This window comes from Epinephelus fuscoguttatus, linkage group LG17, assembly GCF_011397635.1.
Source record: "Epinephelus fuscoguttatus linkage group LG17, E.fuscoguttatus.final_Chr_v1".
In the NCBI taxonomy this organism is placed as follows: Eukaryota; Metazoa; Chordata; class Actinopteri; order Perciformes; family Serranidae; genus Epinephelus; species Epinephelus fuscoguttatus.
Genome location: NC_064768.1, coordinates 42,575,092 through 42,592,371, shown reverse-complemented (window position 1 = coordinate 42,592,371; position 17,280 = coordinate 42,575,092). Strand labels below are relative to the sequence as shown.

Below are 17,280 nucleotides of genomic sequence, written 5' to 3'. Positions count from 1 at the left end.
GGCCTTGTCAGTGAGGGCCTCCTGCAGGTGGTCCACGCCAAGACAGGCCACACAGTGGTCATGGCCATCCTCAGGCTCAAGGGAGGTCATGCAGCTGCCACAGGCGTACTCCATCTGTAACCAGGTGGAGAAAGCCAGCGAGGAGCCCAGAAAAGTGTGACACTGCTGGGAGCAGAAATGTCAACACAGTAGAAAAAACCACCAGACCAAGTTAGGAGAGGGGGCGGGCACACAATCGTCACCAACAAGGTTATCAGCCTTCTTTCCTTTTTTTTATATATATTTTTTTTTAAATATATATAAGTATATATATATTTCTTACAAGCACAACTGAGCTGGGAGAGGGTAGCGGAAACACCACCGTCACCAACCACAACTAAATCCTTCAACTTTGAATCCCAAAAATCGTACAACATGCTGGCCAGAGCCCCTCGGAGGAAGAGCGTCAGCCCATTACTCCCACTACAGAGACACGAGGCTGCACAGGGCCAGCAATACGTGAAATCAACAGCAAAGAACTTACGTACACCTCAACATGCGAATTGCGAGAAGAATAAAGGAATAGATCACCTGCTGACACAGGAAGATATAACCTCCCTCACATGCAGCGGTCCAGTGCTTATGCACCGCCTCTGGTGGTCAGTAGGGACAAAACAGAACAAACCTCACGGACTGCATTTTTTCATCTGCATAATATTGTGAAAATTAGGCCTATCCTGACCCGAAAAGATGCAGAAAAATTGGTCCACGCTTTTGTTACCTCAAGGCTGGATTACTGTAACTCTCTATTATCAGGTAGCTCTAGTAAGTCCTTAAAAACTCTCCAGCTAATTCAGAATGCAGCAGCACGTGTACTAACAGGAACTAAGAAACGCGATCATATTTCTCCTGTTTTAGCTTCTCTGCACTGGCTCCCTGTAAAATCCAGAATTGAATTTAAAATCCTACTGTTATCTTATAAAGCTCTAAATGGTCAAGCTCCGTCATATCTTAGAGAGCTCATAGTGCCATATTATCCCACCAGAACACTGCGCTCTGAGAACGCAGGGTTACTCGTGGTCCCTAAAGTCTCCAAAAGTAGATCAGGAGCCAGAGCCTTCAGCTATCAGGCTCCTCTCCTGTGGAATCATCTTCCTGTTATGGTCCGGGAGGCAGACACCGTCTCCACATTTAAGACTAGACTTAAGACTTTCCTCTTTGATAAAGCTTATAGTTAGGGCTGGCTCAGGCTTGCCCTGTACCAGCCCCTAGTTAGGCTGACTTAGGCCTAGTCTGCCGGAGGACCCCCCTATAATACACCGGGCACCTTCTCTCTCTCTCTCTCTCTCTCTCTCTCTCTCTCTCGTATTCTATTACTGCATCTAGCTAACTCGGCCATTCTGGATGTCACTAACTCGGCTTCTTCTCCGGAGCCTTTGTGCTCCACTGTCTCTCAGATTAACTCATATCACAGCGGTGCCTGGACAGCGTGACGTGTGTGGTTGTGCTGCTGCCGTGGTCCTGCCAGATGCCTCCTGCTGCTGCTGCCATCATTAGTCATTAGTCATACTTCTACTGTTATTATACACATATGACTATTGTCACACTTGTATACTGCCAGATATTAATACATACTTTCAACATATTGTACCACAGTAGCCAGAACTATAACTATAATATTATTACTTTCAATAATGTTGTTGTAAGCTACTGTCATTACCTGCATCTCTCTCTCTCTCTCTCTCTCTCTCATTGTGTCATATGGATTACTGTTAATTTATCATGTTGATCTGTTCTGTACGACATCTATTGCACGTCTGTCCGTCCTGGAAGAGGGATCCCTCCTCAGTTGCTCTTCCTGAGGTTTCTACTGTTTTTTCCCCGTTAAAGGGTTTTTTGGGGAGTTTTTCCTGATCAGCTGTGAGGGTCATAAGGACAGAGGGATGTCGTATGCTGTAAAGCCCTGTGAGGCAAATTGTGATTTGTGATATTGGGCTTTGTAAATAAAATTGAATTCAATTGAATTGAATTGAACTGAATTGAATTGAATTGAATTCGTACAGATGTGATCAGTACAGGTGTGATTAGTACAGGTGAGATCAGTTCAAGTGAGATCAGTACAGGTGTTACTAGCACTGGTGTGATCGGCACTGGCGTGATTGGCACAGGTGTGATCAATATAGGTGTGATAAGTACTGGTGTGATCGAGACAGGTGTGATTACTACGAGTGTGTTCAGTGGGTGTGGCCTTAAAGCGATAAATAGGAAACAGATCTTTACAGGTGGTAAATTGGTGAACCAAGAAGTTAATTTTCCTCTTTTGGTCAGGTGACATGACTCCGCCCACTCAGCTGGACCCCACAGGTGAGATTCCTTTTCTGTGATCAGCTGTGTTAAATGATCACCTGTTATTGATCAGTTGTTATTGATCGGCTGTTATTGTTTGGCCATTATTGATCCGCTGTAATTGATGGGCCGTTATTGATCAGCTATAATTGATCGGCTGTTATTGATCAGCTGTTATTGATCAGTCTTGTTTGTGTTTCAGTGATGTCGTCAGGTGTGACAGCAGCTCCGGACTTACCTGCAGGTAATGACCCCGCCCACAGGTGTCATGCGTATCCATGTTGACGCTCATATGAACCAGGAGGTCAAAGGTCAGTCTGTGTGGTCAAACTTACCTGCTGTCAATCTGCCCCCTCTCTACAGACCCCGTCCATCACTCTGACATCAGCATCGACCAATCAGGACCAGACTCCACCTCTCTGATCTCGGGGCCTCACCAATCACTGTACAGCTCTGTGTCAGGCTCCGCCCACTCCACCACCCAGGAAGGTTGGTACAGGTATTACTTTTATTTTGAAAATACTGAGAATTTTTTGTTGTAAGTTCTGCTGCTCATATTTGAGTTTTTCTTCAGATGCAGCAGCTTCATCATCATCATCGTCATCATCATCATCATTGTCACACAGCGAAACTCAAAGGGAACAGACAGGTAAACAAACACACCTGTACACACCTAAATGTATCTGTACACACAAGTACATACCTGTAAAGACCTGTTTGCAACTGTATACACCTTTGACACACCTGTATGCACCTGTAAACACCTGTACACACAAGTACACACTTCTATGCACCTGTAAACACCTGTGACACACCTGTATGCACCTGTACACATCTGTAACGCACTTGTACACACCTGTGGCACACTTGTACACACCTGTACACATCTGTGACACACCTGTACACAACCTCACCTGTAAACAGCTGTAAACACACGATTTTAACAGTTTATGATGAAATATTGACATTATATTTTATTTATTGATGAAACATAAACAATAAACAAAGGTTTAATTTAAAAACACTAAAGTGATTGTTTGTACTAAAAGTTTGCTCGGTATTGTTTGTTTGTTTGGTAACTTTCAGGATGTTTTTGTTTATTGTTTCTAAACATGTTGATGTAATAAATGCTAATGTGCTGTACGTAAAACCAAAATTACGACATCTATTGCACGTCTGTCCGTCCTGGAAGAGGGATCCCTCCTCAGTTGCTCTTCCTGAGGTTTCTACTGTTTTTTCCCCGTTAAAGGGTTTTTTGGGGAGTTTTTCCTGATCAGCTGTGAGGGTCATAAGGACAGAGGGATGTCGTATGCTGTAAAGCCCTGTGAGGCAAATTGTGATTTGTGATATTGGGCTGTATAAATAAAATTGATTGATTGATTGATTGATTGACTGATTGACTGATTGATTGATTGACTGACAGGTTGTGATTGGCTGTGATTGGCTGATAGATTATGTCTTTCAGGAAACGGTCGTCAGACTCTGCTGTTGGACTCAAACGCAGGTAAACCTTCTTCTTCCTGTAGCGTGGAGTCCACTTCCTGTTTTGTCTCTCTGATCACTTTATTAATCATAATAATGATGTCAACAGATGTCATGATGATGTCAGCAGGAGGGGCGGAATCAGTGACTGGTCTTTACATCGACCTGACAGGTGAGAGGCCGATTAATCAATTGATTGATTGGCCACAGACAGAATCCTCACTCTGTGCTCTGATTGGTCCATAGCTTCAGGTCTCGGACTCGGCCATGATGTCACAGGTGAGACTCGTTGCTATGACAACCACGACATCACAAGATTGTTTGTTTGTTTGCTCACCTCGTGTCATGTGATCATATTACAGAGTCGTCACCTGTCGTCCTCCATACAGAGACACACACTCTGCACACAGGTACACCTGTCTGTCTGTCTGTCTGTGTCTGTCTGTCTGTACACCTGTCTGTCTGCATGCCAGTCTGTCTGTCTCAACCTGTCCTTGGATCAGTTTCAGGTGGTTATTCCAACACAGACCTGGTTACCATGGCGACAGACTCCATGGTAACAGACAGAGGTAAGTCCCGCCCTTCATCGGATGTCTGATAGACAGGTCAGAGGTCAGAAGTTACAGATGTAGTTAAAGTGTGTGTGTTTGTAGTTTCAGCAGATCCAACATGGATGCCGCTCGACTCCAGTAAGTGACATTCATTTAACACATTAAGAAGAGTTCAGCTCTTCTTCTTCTTCTGTGGTACAAATCTGTGTTCATGTGTTTGTTTCAGGTCATCCAGCTGTGACTGATCACAATCAGACAGCTGGTAAGTTTTACAGCACAAATCAAAACCTGTTTAAACCAGTCTAAAATCAGTTTAAGTCAGTCTGAAACCAGTTAAAACCAGTCTGTAACCAGTTTAATCCAGTGTAAAACAGTCTCAAACAAGTTTAAACCAGTATAAACCAGTACTGTATGTAACTAGTTTAAAACAGTCTGACCCAGTTCAGACATGTTTAAAGCAGTATAAAACCAGTCTGCAAACAGTTTAAAATAGGGTGACCATATTTTGATTTCTAAAAAAAGAGGACACTCGGCCGGCCACGACATAGCCTACTTAAATGATACTTGCAGTTTACTCAAAGATGCCTTATCATTTTAATATATTTAAAATCAGGGTATGAAATGAACAAAATATTTATAACAAAATTGCCCCCACGTTCTAAAAAATGGGGGCATTTTTAAAATGATTGGGGGCCATGGAAAAAATTGTTGTTAGAGCTTTGTTATTTTTATAGATTAAAATGCACAGTGGTTTCTGCCAAGTTCCAACGCAAAAAAAAAAAAAAGCATACCATTTCTTTTTCAGAGAGAAGTGTGCAAGTAGTAGCTATGACAGAAAGCAGGAGACGGCTGTAGGCAAACTATTCAGTGATTATTTAGCTCTTAACAGCCTGTAAATATTACACAAAAACTTGAAAACAGTGCAGTGCAAACAGATTGTTTCTTTAAAACCTGTAGATCTATTAAAATAAGATAATCAAATTCTTTTCTAAAAATAAGCACATGAAAAGCAAAAACAACTACAACTACAACTACTACAACTACAATAGTGTCTTTAGTATAAACCACTAGATATAAAATAAACAAGACTCGGCAGTGTCCTCTGCTGGAGACCTGCGGTGGTTTCTCAACATGATGATGATGAATTGCCTGCCATAGACCTGCTTGCGTTCGCCGCAGATATTAATGGGTTACTTAAAGTTACGGTTGCTAAATATCACTCTGATTTCCTATAATTAAACCAGTTTAAATTTGTTGATTTAATCATTAATCTACTGATAGCAGTACTGATAGAGAATGTGAAGGTACGTCACGCCACTTTGCATTGTGGGGCGTCAGCACCATCTGTGGAACACAGGTGTAAACAAAAGCGAGAAGCCAGCTCTTCAAGCCAGCTCAACATTTTAAGTAATCATGTTTTTTTTATATTTTTATATTATTTTGTTATATTTCTCCCTCTCCCCTCACTGGAAGTGTCGGACCTCCCGCCACCTGATTCCGCCTTGATTAAACACTGAAAATAAAATAAAAGAGGGAGACAGTTTTTCAGCCAGCCCCCGCTCAGGTCTCCCTCTCGCACACAACATTACTCCTGCTCGGGTGCTATAATTTGGTGTTTCACCACGTTAAACATAAGTTAATCACAGTAGTTGCATTACTGTTAAAAAGGCCCAGCTTAGTCTTGTGAGCACGTGAAACATAATTTATAATGTGTTTCTCAAGTCGGGACAGATGCATACAGTGACTTTAGTTTTATGCTAACATTTACTTCAACATGATGACACGTTAGCTAATGTAAGATTAGCCTACTATACAAATGTTAAATCTTACCGTAAGCAAATCGGTGGTGCTTTGCGGTTTGATGACGGAATGCCGTGTACTTTTTTACTTGGTCGCTTCCTTTTATGAAGTCGTTAGCTTTAGCGTTTAGCTCAATCTTGTGTTTCGGTGGGTTAGCTCGGCATGCTTTACATAAGAGGATTTTCTTGTCTGTTGCCTCTTCCACACCAAGCCAGTCGAGTTTCCAGTTCAAAATCGTTGCTGGCAGGGTACATCTCTTCATCAACGTGTTTGCGGGAACTTTGGGAGGATCTGGTGGAGGAACTGGGACTGGTTCACTTTGGTGGGTGGGTGGGTGGCTTAACCAAGTAGTGGTCCATGATCCATCGCAGCACGGCAGCTTCAGGTAGGCAATATAGTGAGGAGCGTTGTCTGTGTGTGAGGGACGGGAGTGCGGGCGCCTGCGGCGCGCACCCTGGTGCATCAGTGCAACCTTGTTAAGGACGTCTGGAGAATAATGAGTTGTTGACAAAAACTTGGGGGCAATTTTGGCCCCTGGAACATGGTTTATGGGGGTATTCTTGGCTAAATTGGGGGACAAATGGCCCGTGGCCCTCGCTAATTTCCAACACTGTTTAAAATTTATATGTATGGATAGAAAATTCAGTTATATTACAAAATAATATCTCTCAAAGACAGAAATTCAGATAGGCCCCTATAGATAGGGGACACATACACACACTAGAGTGTGGCAATCCGAGCCCGATGGTACCCAACAGGTCGGGCCGGGTTTGGTCAAAATTCGGGCTCGGGTCGGATTCGGTCAGCTTTCAGTGAAAATGTAGTGTAAAAATAGATAAAATCCTATTGTCTGTCCTGTTTATTGCGTGGGCGCTGTTATTTACGTGACAACACCTGAACATAACACACAGAGACACACACTGGCTGTTTGTTTCTACCTCTCTCCTCACTGGAAGTCTCGGACCTCCAGCCGCCCGCCTCCGCCTTGATTAAAGGCTGAAAATAAAATAAAAGAGGGAGACAGGTTTTTCCTATTTTATCTTATTTTAATTTATTTCTCCCTCTCCTCTCGCTGGAAACGTCGGACCTCCCGCCTCCCGCTCCCGTCTCAAACACGGAGGTCTCCCTCTCCGCTGAGCACGCCCAGCCTGTTAAATAGCCTGTAACTGTAACAACTGTGCGACACAAACTCAGTGCTTTGGTCATTAAATAATGTCGGGCTCAGTTCGGGTTTGGACAGAAATACGCTGCCCGTGCCGCACTCTAACACACACACACACACACACACACAAACACTCAGAAAACCGGACATTATCATCAGTTTATAAAAATCCCCCGGACGCCCCGGACGCCCCGGGACGGGACGTGAAAAGTGGACATGTCCGGGCAAAAGAGGACGTTTGGTCAGCCTAGTTTAAAACATTCTGAAATGAGTTAAAGCCATTCTAAGGCAGTATAGACCTGGTCTGAAACCAGATTAAAACAGTCTGAAACCACTTCAAACCAGTTTAAACCAGTCTGTAATCAGTTTAAACCAGTATAAACCAGTCTGTAACCACTTTAAACCAGTCTAAACCAATTCTATCCAGTTGGTTACCAGTTTAAACCAGTATGAAACCAGTTCAGACCTGTTTAAAGCCATATAAAACCAGTGTGCAACCAGTTTAACCCAATTTCAACCAGTTTAACCACTATAAATAAGTCTGTTACCAATTCAAACCAATTTAAACCAGTTTAAACCAGTCTAAAAACAGTTCAGACCTATTTAAAGCAGTATAAAACCAGTCTGCAACCATTTTAAACACGTTTACACCAGTCTGTAACCGGTTTAAACCAGTATAAACCAGTCTGTAACTAGTTTAAATCAATTATAACCAGTTTTAACCACTATACCAGTCTTTAACCAGTTTACACTAATTTAAACCAGTCTACAACAAGTTTAAACCAGTCTGTAACCAGTTTAAACCAATTTAAACCAGTCTGCAACAAGTTTAAACCAGACTAAAACCAGTTTAAATCAATTTAAACCAGTCTGAACCCAGTCCAGACCTTATTTATTTTATTTATTTATTTTTATATATTTATTTTATAGCAGTATAATAACAGTCAGCAACCATTTTTAAAACTGTAACACCAGTGTAAAACAGTTACACGAGTCTGTTACCAGTTTAAATCAGTTCAGACCACTTTAAAACAGTCTGTAACCAAATTAAACCAATCTGAAAATGAACTAAAACCAGTTTAAACCAGTCTGAAACCAGTCAAGCAGTGTTAAATCAGTCTACCAACTAATTTAAACCAGTTTTAACCAGTTTTAACCACTATAAACCAGTCTATAACCAGTTTAAACCAGTCTGTTACCGGTTTCAACCAGTCTGAGACCATTTTAAACCAGATTACACCAGTCTGTCATGGGTTTAAACCAGATTGAAACAGTCTGCAACCAGTTTAAACCAATCTGAAATAAGCTTAAATCAGTCTGTTACCTGTTTAAAACAATTTAAACTAGTTTAGACCAGTCTGCAACCAGTTTAAAATAGTCTGTAACAAGTATAAACCAGAATAAACCGGTCTGTAACCAGTTTAGACCAGGTAAAAGCATTTTGTAACCACTTTAAACCAGTTTAAACCAGTGTGAAAACAGTTTAAACAAGTTGATGCCAGTCTATAACTTGTTTAAACTTTTTTTTAGATTTAAACAATCTGGAACGAGTTTTTACCAGTCTGAAATCAGATGAAACCAATCTGTAACCAGTTACAGTCTGAAACTAGTATAAACCTATACACTAGTTTGCAACCCGTGTAAATTGATTTTAACCAGTATAACACCAGTAAGAAACCAGTATAATATCAGTGTAAACCAGTATAAACCAGTATAAAACCAGTGTAAACCAGTATGAAACCAATATTAACCACTGTAAATGAGTATAAAACCAGTATTAACAAGTATGAAACCAGTGTAAACCAATATGAAACCAGTATAAGATCAGTGTAAATTGGTATAAACCACTATAAAGCCAGTATAAAACCAGTGTAAACCAGTATGAAACCAATATTAACCAGTGTAAACCAATATGAAACAATTCAATTCAATTCAATTCAATTTTATTTATAAAGCCCAATATCACAAATCACAATTTGCCTCACGGGGCTTTACGACATCCCTCTGTCTTTAGGACCCTCAGAGCGGATAAGGAAAAACTCCCCAAAAAAACCCCTACAGTATAAACAGTATAAAAACAGTGTAAACCAATATGAACCCAGTATAAGATCAGTGTAAACCAGTATAAACAGTATAAAAACAGTGTAAACCAATATGAACCCAGTATAAGATCAGTGTAAACCAGTATAAACCAGTATAAAACCAGTGTAAACCAGTAAGAAACCAGTATAAGATCGGTGTAAACCAGTATAAACCAGTATAAAACCAGTATAAAACCAGTGTAAACCAGTAAGAAACCAGTATAAGATCGGTGTAAACCAGTATAAACCGTACAAAACCAGTATAAATCAGTATAAAACAATGCAAACCAGTATGAACCAGTGTGAACCAATATAAAACCAGTATTAGGTCAGTATAAACCAGTAAAAAACCAGGGTAAACCAGTATAACCCAGCATAGAACCAATATGAAACCAGTATAATCCAGTGGAAACCAATATCAAACCAATATAAAACCAGTTTAAATCAATATAAATCCAGTGTAAACCAGAATGAAACCAGTTTAACTCAATATAAACCAGTCTAAAACCAATATAAACCAGTATAAACCAGTGTAAACCAGTAAGAGACCAGTATAAACCAGTGTAAACCAGTATAAACCAATATAAACCAATATAAAGCCAGAATAAACCAGTACAAGACCAGTGTAAACCAGTACGAAACCAATATTAACCAGTGTAAATGAGTATAAAACCAGTATAAATTAGTATAAAACCAATATTAACAAGTCAATCAATCAATTCAATCAATCAATTTTATTTATACAGCCCAATATCACAAATCACAATTTGCATCACAGGGCTTTACAGCATACGACATCCCTCTGTCTTTTCAAGTATGAAACCAGTGTAAACCAATATGAAACAAGTGTAAAACCAGTGTAAACCAATATGAACCCAGTATAAGATGAGTGTAAACCAGTATAAACCGTACAAAACCAGTATAAACCAGAATGAACCAGTGTAAACCAATATAAAACCAGTATTAGGTCAGTATAAACCAAAATAAAACCAGTACAGGGTTTCCTCTACATGTAATTGATCGTGGTGCAACCAGTATAAAACCAGTGTAAACCAGTATAAAAAAACAGTGTAAAACTAGTATAAAACCAGTGTAAACCAGTATTAACAGTATCAACCAATATTGACCAGTATAAACCAGTATTAAACCAATGTAAACCAGTATAAACCAGCGTAAACCAATATGAAACCAGTGTAAACCAGTTTCAACCAATGTAAATCCAGCGTAAACCAGTATGAAACCAGTGTAAACACACATAAAATTAGTGTAAACCAATATGAAACCAGTATAAAACCAGTATAACCCAGTGTAAACCAGTATGGAACCAGCATAAGACCACTGTAAACCAGTATAAAACCAGTGTAAAATAGTACACGCCAATGTAAACCAGTATAAAACCAGTATAAATCAGTATGAACCAGTATAACACCAGTGTAAACCAGTATGAAACCTGTATAAAACCAGCGTAAACCAGTATGAAACCAGTGTAAACCAGTATGAGATTCCTATCAAACCAGTGTAAACCCATATAAAACCGGTGTAAACCAATATCAAACCACTATAAAACAAGTTTAACTCAGTGTAAAACCAGTGTAAACCAGTAGGAAACCAGCATAAGACCACTATAAACCTGTATAAAACCAGTGTTAACCAGTACACCTAAATGTAAACCGGTATAAAAATCAGTGTAAACCAGTATAAAACCAGTGTTAACCAGAATAAAGCAGTACAAAGCTAGTTTAAACCAGTTAAAATCAGTACAAACGTTAGTAATAACTGGTATATGTTTCAGGTTGCTGTCACTGACCAAAGACCAGTATAAACCAGTATAAGAGTTCCAGGTTGTTGGTTGTGGTTGTAGTCTCTGACCTGAGATCAGGTGCTGAAGGTTTGTTCTTTCTCTTCTCCTGGTTCTGCTTGTTCTCCGCAGGTTCAGTCACTGAACAGTACAACCCATCTGGTCAGGGTCCTGAAGGTTTGTATTTGACCCCTATGAGTCCAGTCCTCAGTCCGCCACAGTCCACGATCATGATTTAAAATATATGCACGTCTTTGTCCACACTGAAACACAAAACAACCTCAAGACACTCGTTAGCCAGCTGGGGGGGCGTCACATCCTCACTGCGACCTCGTCACATGTCCACGTTTGGTAATCATCCACAGATGCTAACACACGCACATGGTTACATTTAGCAAACAAAAACACATGGTTACAATTAGCTAACAAAAGCACATGGTTACATTTAGCTAACAAAAACACATGGTTACATTTAGCAAACAAAAACATATGGTTACATTTAGCTAACAAAAACACATGGTTACATTTAGCTAACAAAAGCACATGGTTACATTTAGCAAACAAAAGCACATGGTTTCATTTAGCTAACAAAAGTGCATGGTTACATTTAGCAAACAAAAGCGCATGGTTACATTTAGCTAACAAAAGCACATGGTTTCATTTAGCTAAAAAAAAAAGCACATGGTTACGTTAGCTAACAAAAGCACATGGTTACATTTAGCTAACAAAAGCACATGGTTACAATTAGCAAACAAAACCACATGGTTACATTTAGCTAACAAAACCACATGGTTACATTTAGCAAACAAAAGCACATGGTTACATTTAGCAAACAAAAGCGCATGGTTACATTTAACAAACAAAAGCGCATGGTTACATTTAGCTAAAAAAAAAAGCACATGGTTACGTTAGCTAACAAAAGCACATGGTTACATTTAGCAAACAAAAGCACATGGTTACATTTAGCTAACAAAAGCACATGGTTACATTTAGCAAACAAAAGCACATGGTTACATTTAGCTAACAAAATCACATGGTTTCATTTAGCTAAAAAAAAAAGCACATGGTTACGTTAGCTAACAAAAGTACATGGTTACTTTTAGCTAACAAAAACACATGGTTACATTTAGCTAACAAAAACACATGGTTTCATTTAACTAACAAAAACACATGGTTACGTTTAGCTAACAAAATCACATGGTTTCATTTAGCTAACAAAAACACATGGTTACATTTAGGAAACAAAAACACATGGTTACGTTTAGCTAAAAAAACCACATGGTTACATTTAGCAAACAAAAGCACATGGTTACATTTAACAAACAAAAGCACATGGTTTCATTTAGCTAACAAAAGTGCATGATTACATTTAGCTAACAAAAGCACATGGTTTCATTTAGCTAAAAAAAAGCACATGGTTACGTTAGCTAACAAAAGCACATGGTTACATTTAGCTAACAAAAACACATGGTTACATTTAGCTAACAAAAGCACATGGTATCATTTAGCTAACAAAAACACATGGTTACATTTAGCAAACAAAAGCACATGGTTTCATTTAGCTAACAAAAACACATGGTTACATTTAGCAAACAAAAACACATGGTTACGTTTAGCTAACAAAATCACATGGTTTCATTTAGCTAACAAAAACACATGGTTACATTTAGGAAACAAAAACACATGGTTACGTTTAGCTAAAAAAAAGCACATGGTTACATTTAGCTAACAAAAGCACATGGTTACAATTAGCAAACAAAACCACATGGTTACATTTAGCTAACAAAACCACATGGTTACATTTAGCAAACAAAAGCACATGGTTACATTTAGCAAACAAAAGCGCATGGTTACATTTAACAAACAAAAGCGCATGGTTACATTTAGCTAACAAAAGCACATGGTTTCATTTAGCTAACAAAAGTGCATGGTTACATTTAGCAAACAAAAGCGCATGGTTACATTTAGCTAACAAAAGCACATGGTTTCATTTAGCTAAAAAAAAGCACATGGTTACTTTAGCTAACAAAAGCACATGGTTACTTTAAGCTAAAAAAAACACATGGTTACATTTAGCTAACAAAAGCACATGGTTACATTTAGCTAACAAAAGCACATGGTTTCATTTAGCTAACAAAAACACATGGTTACATTTAGCTAACAAAAGCACATGGTTACTTTAGCTATAAAAACACATGGTTACTTTAGCTAAAAAAACACATGGTTTCATTTAGCAAACAAAACCACATGGTTACATTTAGCAAACAAAAGCACATGGTTTCATTTAGCTAACAAAAACACATGGTTACATTTAGCTAACAAAAGCACATGGTTACTTTAGCTATAAAAACACATGGTTACTTTAGCTAACAAAAACACATGGTTACGTTTAGCTAAAAAAAAGCACATGGTTACTTTAGCTAACAAAAGCACATAGTTTCATTTAGCTAACAAAAGCACATGGTTACATTTAGCAAACAAAAACATGTGGTTTCATTTACATGGTTACATTTAGCTGACAAAAACACATGGTTACATTTACATGGTTACAATTAGCTAACAAAAACACATGGTTACATTTAGCAATCAAAAACACGTGGTTTCATTTAGCAAACAAAAGCACATGGTTACATTTAGCAAACAAAAACACGTGGTTTCATTTAGCAAACAAGTGTACATGGTTTCATTTGCATGGTTACATTTAGCTAACAAAAACACATGGTTACATTTACATGGTTATATTTAGCTAACAAAAACACATGGTTACATTTAGCAAACAAAAACATGTGGTTTCATTTAGCAAACAAAACCACGTGGTTTCATTTACATGGTTACATTTAGCTAACAAAAACACATGACTACATTTAGCAAACAAAAACACATGGTTACATTTAGCTAACAAAAACACATGGTTACATTTAGCTAACAAAAACACATGGTTACATTTAGCAAACAAAAACACGTGGTTTCATTTAGCTAACAAAAACACATGGTTACATTTAGCAAACAAAAACACGTGGTTTCATTTAGCAAACAAAAACACATGGTTTCATTTACATGGTTATATTTAGTTAACAAAAACACATGGTTACATTTAGCTAACAAAAACACATGACTACATTTAGCTAACAAAAACACATGGTTACATTTACATGGTTACATTTAGCTAACAAAAACACGTGGTTTCATTTAGCAAACAAAAACACATGGTTTCATTTACATGGTTATATTTAGTTAACAAAAACACATGGTTACATTTAGCTAACAAAAACACATGGTTACATTTACATGGTTACATTTAGCAAACAAAAACACATGGTTTCATTTAGCAAACAAAACCACATGGTTACATTTAGCAAACAAAAACACATGGTTTCATTTAGCAAACAAAACCACATGGTTACATTTAGCTAACAAAAACACATGGTTTCATTTAGCAAACAAAACCACATGGTTACATTTAGCAAACAAAAACACATGGTTTCATTTAGCAAACAAAACCACATGGTTACATTTAGCTAACAAAAACACATGGTTACATTTAGCTAACAAAAACACATGGTTTCATTTAGCAAACAAAACCACATGGTTACATTTAGCAAACAAGTGCACATGGTTTCATTTGCATGGTTACATTTAGCAAACAAAAACACGTGGTTTCATTTACGTGGTTACATTTAGCTAACAAAAACACATGGTTACATTTAGCTAACAAAAACACATGACTACATTTAGCTAACAAAAACACATGGTTACATTTACATGGTTACATTTAGCTAACAAAAACACATGGTTACATTTAGCTAACAAAAACACATGGTTTCGTTTAGCTAACAAAAACACATGGTTACATTTAGCAAACAAAAGCACATGGTTACTTTAGCTAACAAAAGCACATGACTACATTTAGCTAACAAAAACACATGGTTACATTTACATGGTTACATTTAGCTAACAAAAACACATGGTTATATTTAGCTAACAAAAACACATGGTTTCGTTTAGCTAACAAAAACACATGGTTACATTTACATGGTTACATTTAGCTAACAAAAACACATGGTTATATTTACATGGTTACATTTAGCTAACAAGAACACATGGTTATATTTAGCTAACAAAAACACATGGTTTCGTTTAGCTAACAAAAACACATGGTTACATTTCGCTAACAAAAGCACATGTTTATGTTCAGCTAACAAAAGCACGTGTTTACATTTAGCTAACAAAGCACATGTTTACATTCAGCTAACAAAAGTACGTTCTTACGTTTGGGTTACAAAGCACATGTTTATGTTTCATTAACAAAAGCATGTGTTACATTTAGCTAACAAAGCACATTTTTACCTTTTGTTTCAGGTCCAGAAAATGTGGAACTGGAGGATACCTGCTGACTTCCACATCAAGCCGCAAGTTCGATTCCTGCGCTACCGATTCCAGTGTACCAACCAATCAGCATGGCCGAGGAAATCAGACCCCTCCCACTAGCTATAGGCCCCGCCCACTCGGTGTTTTTGTTAAATATTTAAAATTTTGTTTATAGACATTTATTTTGTTTTAGTGAGGAAAAAAATGTTTCAGCCAAATCTCGAAGGTGATTCTGTTCTGACTTGAAGAGGTTAAACAGGAAGTGATGTCATCATCTGTAAACTTCTACAATAAATGTTTTTGTCTATTTTGAACATCAAACTGAGGATTTGTCTTTTGTACAGAGATGGTTAGCATGTTAGCACTAACTTCAGAAGAACGTTGTCCCTGCAGAACTCTGTAACGTGAGCGCTACCTGCAGACTTTGCTTCAAAGCTTGGTAACACTTTTTATTAAGGTACTGTAATAAGCGTTAATTAATTATCCGCTCTGAGGGTCCTAAGGACAGAGGGATGTCGTATGCTGTAAAGCCCTGTGAGGCAAATTGTGATTTGTGATATTGGGCTTTATAAATAAAATTGATTGAAACTGATTGATTGATTAATGCTTAATAAGCAATGAGCAGTTAATTATAGCATAAAATTACACAGTTATTATTGCATAGAGGAGCATTATAAGCACTTAATAGAAACTTGATAACAGTTTATAAAGCTATCCTAAAAATTAATAAGAAGTCTATTTACATTAATTATGATTTATAAGGGTTAATTATAGAATAATAACCACATTTTTACTGGTTTATAAGACACTATAAGACCCTATCAGATTAAATTAATAAGGTGTTATTGATAGTTAATAATGAATATTTGCAGCTACCAGATCTAAAGTGGGAACAGTATTGTATAAAGGCTAATAAATTATTAATATGCTCTCAGGACTCGAAACTAACGGTGTCCCGACGTCCCGGGGACTACAAAAATTGCTACTGGTTCACAAACATGTCTGGGACAATTCCAGGACAGCAAAAAAAAAAAGTCAAAGCAATATGGAAATGGGTGTTACTTACAACGTCATTACATATGGGTATCTGAACATCGCTTTTGTCGCTTGAATAATTTCAATAAAAACTTATGAACAGCAAAAATACAGTGGCTTTTGCTGCACCTGATCTGGTTCCACAGGTGCGCGCATGCACACACACACACACACATACACACACATCCACAAGGAACCCCTTCTTGGGTCCACCCTCTCCCTCTCTCCGCTGTTGCCTGCAGTAATTTCTCTATCGATACAACCCATAACGCATCTAATCAGCTATTTGGAGTGTCACCTCTTCAGAACGAACCATGTCAATTATGTTTTGAAATTCGTGTTATTTGTAAAGTCATCACATCTAGACATAATTTTGACATTACTTTTAATCGTTTAACAGAAAGTTAAGAACTAGTAAAGGCTATTGCCAAACTGTGCAAAATGCATCCTGGGATATTATCTCAACTCACTGCATGACGGTCACACTGGGTGCCACTCACCAGCTATGCTCGCCACTCCACATCAGAGCACAGACCCTAACAGTGCTGATGCAAGCCCCTCTGGTGCCGCTCCAGATGGAGCAGGATGTGACACTTGGCTTTTGGGACTCTGAAGATGATGTTTCATCTGTTTCTGCCCCTGTGGTAACTTAGTTTGTTAAAGTAGGCTATAGGCTAA

The 17,280-nt window shown here is 38.1% G+C and overlaps 1 protein-coding gene across 5 annotated transcripts in view; it reads left to right on the top strand.

Annotated features, from left to right (window-relative positions):
* si:ch211-80h18.1 (uncharacterized protein LOC555593 homolog) overlaps nucleotides 1-15,888 on the top strand; it is a 33,820-nt gene extending 17,932 nt beyond the window's left edge. For all 5 annotated transcript variants that reach the window (XM_049602596.1, XM_049602595.1, XM_049602598.1 and 2 more), the window contains 13 exons: nucleotides 2,308-2,343; nucleotides 2,528-2,569; nucleotides 2,689-2,814; nucleotides 2,900-2,974; nucleotides 3,791-3,829; nucleotides 3,917-3,979; nucleotides 4,054-4,086; nucleotides 4,170-4,217; nucleotides 4,311-4,376; nucleotides 4,461-4,496; nucleotides 4,585-4,620; nucleotides 11,332-11,376; nucleotides 15,559-15,888. In XM_049602596.1, the coding sequence (XP_049458553.1) occupies nucleotides 2,308-2,343; nucleotides 2,528-2,569; nucleotides 2,689-2,814; nucleotides 2,900-2,974; nucleotides 3,791-3,829; nucleotides 3,917-3,979; nucleotides 4,054-4,086; nucleotides 4,170-4,217; nucleotides 4,311-4,376; nucleotides 4,461-4,496; nucleotides 4,585-4,620; nucleotides 11,332-11,376; nucleotides 15,559-15,593 (680 nt within the window). In that variant the 3' untranslated portion in view covers nucleotides 15,594-15,888. The remainder of the gene's footprint in view (nucleotides 1-2,307; nucleotides 2,344-2,527; nucleotides 2,570-2,688; nucleotides 2,815-2,899; nucleotides 2,975-3,790; nucleotides 3,830-3,916; nucleotides 3,980-4,053; nucleotides 4,087-4,169; nucleotides 4,218-4,310; nucleotides 4,377-4,460; nucleotides 4,497-4,584; nucleotides 4,621-11,331; nucleotides 11,377-15,558) is intronic.
* The last annotated feature ends 1,392 nt before the right edge of the window (nucleotides 15,889-17,280 follow it).